Source organism: Puntigrus tetrazona, unplaced genomic scaffold, assembly GCF_018831695.1.
Source record: "Puntigrus tetrazona isolate hp1 unplaced genomic scaffold, ASM1883169v1 S000000234, whole genome shotgun sequence".
Classification (NCBI taxonomy): Eukaryota; Metazoa; Chordata; class Actinopteri; order Cypriniformes; family Cyprinidae; genus Puntigrus; species Puntigrus tetrazona.
The window spans coordinates 460,001-465,000 of NW_025047902.1; the positions used below are offsets into that span (position 1 = coordinate 460,001).

Genomic DNA, 5,000 nt, shown 5'->3' on the forward strand with positions numbered 1-5,000 from the left:
GTTCTTGTTCAGTTTAGATACGAACGAGTGATAGAATCGTTCATTCGGCTGGTTCATAAACGAGTCACTGAGTCATTTATTCAATCAGTCGGTTCAACAACAACAAACGGACTCTTCATGGAATAATGCATTAAAAAGACTCGTTCAGGGCTGAAGCAGAAGTAAGTTAGGTTTCGTTACACACTTCTTTCTCGTTCCTCCCGTGACTGAATCATTCTCTGACGCTGGGTTTGTTAAAGAGAAAGGGGAAGCTGGGCTCGTTTCTGCTGGGTCTTTAACACCTGTGTTTCTCTTTGACTCTTTCAGCTGAAGACGACAAACTCGTTTCCTCCTTTCACTTGCTTTAAACTTAAATTAAAACCATGTGTCTGTAGGAACCGAACAATCAAAGGCCGTGTTCATCGCTGTGTTCTGTTCTCCTCAGATCTTCTCGTTAGTGATCTTCGGCTCTGTCTCTAACGAGGGCTACATCAACCGGCCCGATGAGGTCCAGCGGTTCTGCATCTTTAACCGGAGCCGGAGCGCCTGTAACCTCGCGGTGGGCATGGGCTCGCTGGCCTTCCTCTGCTGCACGGCCTTCCTGGCCTTAGACGCCTACTTCCCTCGAATCAGCGGCGTCCGAGAGCGCAAGAGAGCCGTTCTGACTGACCTGGCAACCTCAGGTGGAGCTCCACTCGCAGAACAGAAAAAAAACATTCAGTGAAACGTTCCCATAAGTAACATATCACCCAAAATATAACGTCATTCAAGCATTCGTTTATAATATATTATATATGAATTTTAAAATGTCCAGCTTTCTCATTATAACATCATTTAAGGTTACAAAAATATTCATCAAGATGTTCGAATAACTACATTTTCACCCAAAATATAACATTTTTGAAAGTTACAAAAATATTTATTAACTTAACTTTCACATAAAATACTTTTTAATGATTTTTAATTATTTTAACATTTATTTTGAATATTCTATGACAATATTCTGTTTTCTTGTTATTATAACATTATTTAAAAGTCACAAAAATATTTATTAAAATGTTCTAATAACTTTTGCACAAAATATAAAATTTTTGAAGGTTACAAAAATATTTATTAAAATGTTCTAATAACTTTCGCACAAAATACAACATTACTTTAACATTTATTTTATGACAATATTCTGTTTTCTTGTTATTATAATATTATTTAAAAGTCACAAAAATATTTATTAAAATTTATTAATAATAACTCAGTTTTCACACAAAATGTGACATTATTTGAAGGTTACAAAAATCTTTGTGAAAATGTTTTAATAACTTTATTAATAATTATGTTGACTGCTCTAAGAATGTTTGATGTCCAGCGTTCTTGTTGTTATAACGTTGTTTAAAAGTTAGAAAAAAATATGCTATATTTTAAGAAAAAGTATATCAAGTATTATATTTATAGGAAGGTTTGTCCTAACATTTATGTAGCTTCTTAAAAATGTTAGTGTAGAGTTAGCTGGGAGGATAGTTTACACAGAGAATCACGATAGTTATATAAATTATTAAGAGATTATGATCATGAAAAAAAGTTTACTGAGAAATTGTGAGTGAATTCAAGTTTAAAACGAGCAGGATGAAGGTGTGTGAGGTGTGTGTTTCAGTGTTCTGGTGCTTGCTGTGGTTCGTGGGCTTCTGTTTCTTGGCCAATCAGTGGCGGGTTGCCAGAACCGAGGATAACCCCCTGGGGTCGGGTGGAGACGCGGCGCGGGCCGCCATCACCTTCTCCTTCTTCTCCGTCTTCAGCTGGGTCTGTAGCTGCTGTGTTCACACACGTGATGCTGATCCGAGAGCTGGCGTGATTCAGTGTGTGTCGTGTGTTTCAGGGAGCTCTCGCGCTCGTCACTCGGGAGAGACTCAGACGTGTGTGTTTTGAAGAGGAGTACGAGGAGCTCTTCACACAGCCGCCGCCCGACACGCACACACACACACACGCGTGAACGAACGCTCTCCTGAGTGTGTGTGAGATGCTGAGTTGATGTCAGGTTATCAGTCCTGAGCAGAAGAAGTGTGCTCCCGAACCAAACAGGATGTTCAAGGAAACCTAACGAAAGTCATGGACTACAACACTGCCATCTTCTGTCTTCTCTAGAAACCCAACTCTGACGCTGAATACAGAAATAAAAATTCATTTTTCATTTTTTTTTACTTTTTATCTCATATTTCTGACTTTTTTTTTCATAGAACAGCTTGATACAGACTCACAATTCTGCCTTTTTTTAATTTTTATTTTTAAGATATTAAGTCAGAATTGCGAGATATAAAGTAGAATAATTTTTCTTCCCGCTGTTTACTTTAGTCCGATTGGACTTTATATCTCACAAGAGAAAAAAGTCTGTTTTATGATGCAATACTTAGAACAAAAAGAACTGTATTTTTATTCAGTGGCGGCAGCAGGGGTCAAAGGTCAGCGGGGTCAGCACCGGACCGGCCTCATGAGTTTAAATCAAGTTTCAGCTGCTTGCACACATCTTCTGAACATCTTAGATGAACATCCATGTAACGTTCTGTTTATGATGAATAAATCGATGCTAATGTATTTTAAAGCACTATTACTTGTGTGCTGGATGCATTTTAGAGAAAATAAGAATTTTAAAAAAATGAAGGGAAGGATTTCATCCACAAGGAGTTTAACGAATGATGAAAACAGAAGAAACTAAGTTACATCAGAGATGCCTGTGATATTTTTGTTATAATAACTAATGACGGCGGTGTAAAGTAACAGCATTCAGAGAAGTAAGCGCGGTTGCTATGGTGACCACGGTCGAACCGGTCTAGCGCGGACTGAACCGGACTGATCTCAAACTCATGCAGCTGGCCTGAGGCTGAGCCGCGCATGCGCGCAGATGCGCTGTAGATCTGACGCCGCTCACTTCCGCTCAAGATGGCGGCGCAGCGCAGCAGTCTGATGCAGAGCGTAAGAAAGTGCTTTTTCTCCTCATCCTCACTCGTTAGTACACACTCCTCAGAGCTGTCTGTGTAGTTTAACACTCGTGTATTATGAGGTCGTGAGGGACTGAAGCGCCGCTGGTAGTGTTTGTTCCGTGTGGTGGTCTGCCTCAGTAATGTTTTTACCTCAGTGAATCTCATCTAATGCGTTTATTCCCTTCTTCATTAGGTTTTGTGTCTGTTATATTCAATCTGATGGTCTGAAGTATTACTTTATTGTATATTCTTACATAAACTGTCAGATTAACTAAACAAACCCCTGCCCCTACACGAATAAAGAAACACAAAGCTGAGGAAGTCATTATTTCAGTTAAGCCTGATATAATCTTTTCTGAAACTTTCAAATATCTTAATAATAATAATAAATATATAAAGTTAAAGGCAACTGTGTTTATCCAAAACAACTTACAAATGAGGGCAGTCGAAATCAGAATCAACAAAAGAGCAATAAAATACAGTTATAAAATACAATGTTTAATAATAATAAAGTTTAAGCAATAAAATGTTATGTAGCCTTTCAGACAAAAATATATACAACAAATAAATAAACATCTGCCACTGTAGTCATAAAAATAAACCTCTTTTGATCATATAGTCGGTGTTTATTTTTATGCCTTTATATGTTTTAAAGCATTGAGCTGAATTTCTTGCTTTCTGAACAGATAAATATTTTTACTTGAACTGGAAAATCTTTATTGTCCACACATATTAATATTAAAATGCATTATTGTTAGTATTATTATTAAAAACGTATTTACTATGAATATCTCTGATAATTATTTTAATTTTAATTTATTCATTCCATGTTTATTTTTCTAAATTTATTGGCAGATATTTGTTATTGTTTCAGGCATTAAGGCTATTATTTGTGATCAATGGCATCCAAAATAAACGTTCTTGTTGAAATAACATGTTATGCATCTATAAACACACATACAGCATATATATATATATATATATATATATATATATATATATATATATATATATATATATATATATACAGATATTTACGTGTACGTATAGTCATGTAATTTATCGGGTATAAACATATATCATTCATAAATGTAGCATATTTTTCTTAAATAAATACATGCATTTGTGTGTTTTATTCAGAAGCTTTTATTTTGGATACATTTAGTTATTTCACAGTCACTACTAATTAAGGCAGCTCATTTTCATATCTTTCGTGTGTTTTTATCAAAGAATTTTGCATCTCAAGTGAATGTGTGCTAGCTAATTCAGAAGGTTTGTTTGTTCTTTGCTGAAAGTGATTGATTGATTGCTTGCAGCATCAGAGCTGGACGGACGCTCTTCCTCTGTGTCAGCTCTGTGGCGTGGGTTCGGCCCCGAACTGTGCGTACGGCCCCGACGGGAAAGGCACCCAGAGCCACCCGAACGAAGACGGACACTTCCGCTTCAGGTAGAGCCGCTCGCAGACGCCTGCGCAGACTCTGATGGCTGTGAACTGATGTCACTTCCTGTTTCCTCCCCAGCACCGAGTGCTGCTTCCTGTACGGCGTGTTTAACGGATACGACGGCAGCCGTGTGGCCAGTTTCGTGTCTCAGCGCCTGACGGCCGAGCTGCTGCTGGGTCAGCTGAGCACTGGGCACACAGACGCAGACGTGCGCAGGATCCTCTCGCAGGTGTGAGATCAGACACAAACCTGCTCGCGATCGGGAAGAGTGCGTCTCATCAGTGGAAGCCAATGGGTGCCGTCAGAATGAGAGTCCTTCAGCAATAACTCAAACATTAGACGCTAACTATCTGCTCAGATCAAGCAGTGTTTACTTTTAACTAAACAGTTTCACATCTGACTTAAAATCATCTTAATGCTGGATTCGTTTAATCTTTTGACTGATGGACGTGGATGTTCTCATCAGACTCTCGTTCTGACGGCACCCATTCACTTCCACTGATGAGACACTGATGAAGAAACGCACTCCTCCTGATCTCGGATGGGACGAGATTAAGGACAAAACATTACATTTTTCAAGTGCGAAGCAACATAAGTACAAAAGATGGGC

The 5,000-nt window shown here is 38.3% G+C and overlaps 2 protein-coding genes across 2 annotated transcripts in view; both read left to right on the plus strand.

Annotated features, from left to right (window-relative positions):
- The window catches only part of LOC122333338 (synaptogyrin-1-like), a 4,011-nt gene extending 1,436 nt beyond the window's left edge, over nt 1-2,575 (plus strand). Inside the window, exons 2-4 of the mRNA XM_043230904.1 lie at nt 425-662; nt 1,628-1,773; nt 1,850-2,575. Of these exons, the coding sequence (XP_043086839.1) occupies nt 425-662; nt 1,628-1,773; nt 1,850-1,963 (498 nt within the window). The 3' untranslated portion in view covers nt 1,964-2,575. The remainder of the gene's footprint in view (nt 1-424; nt 663-1,627; nt 1,774-1,849) is intronic.
- A 131-nt stretch (nt 2,576-2,706) lies between these two features.
- tab1 (TGF-beta activated kinase 1/MAP3K7 binding protein 1) overlaps nt 2,707-5,000 on the plus strand; it is a 6,819-nt gene continuing 4,525 nt past the window's right edge. Inside the window, exons 1-3 of the mRNA XM_043230903.1 lie at nt 2,707-2,940; nt 4,265-4,395; nt 4,469-4,619. Coding sequence (XP_043086838.1) covers nt 2,908-2,940; nt 4,265-4,395; nt 4,469-4,619 — 315 coding nt within the window. The 5' untranslated portion in view covers nt 2,707-2,907. The remainder of the gene's footprint in view (nt 2,941-4,264; nt 4,396-4,468; nt 4,620-5,000) is intronic.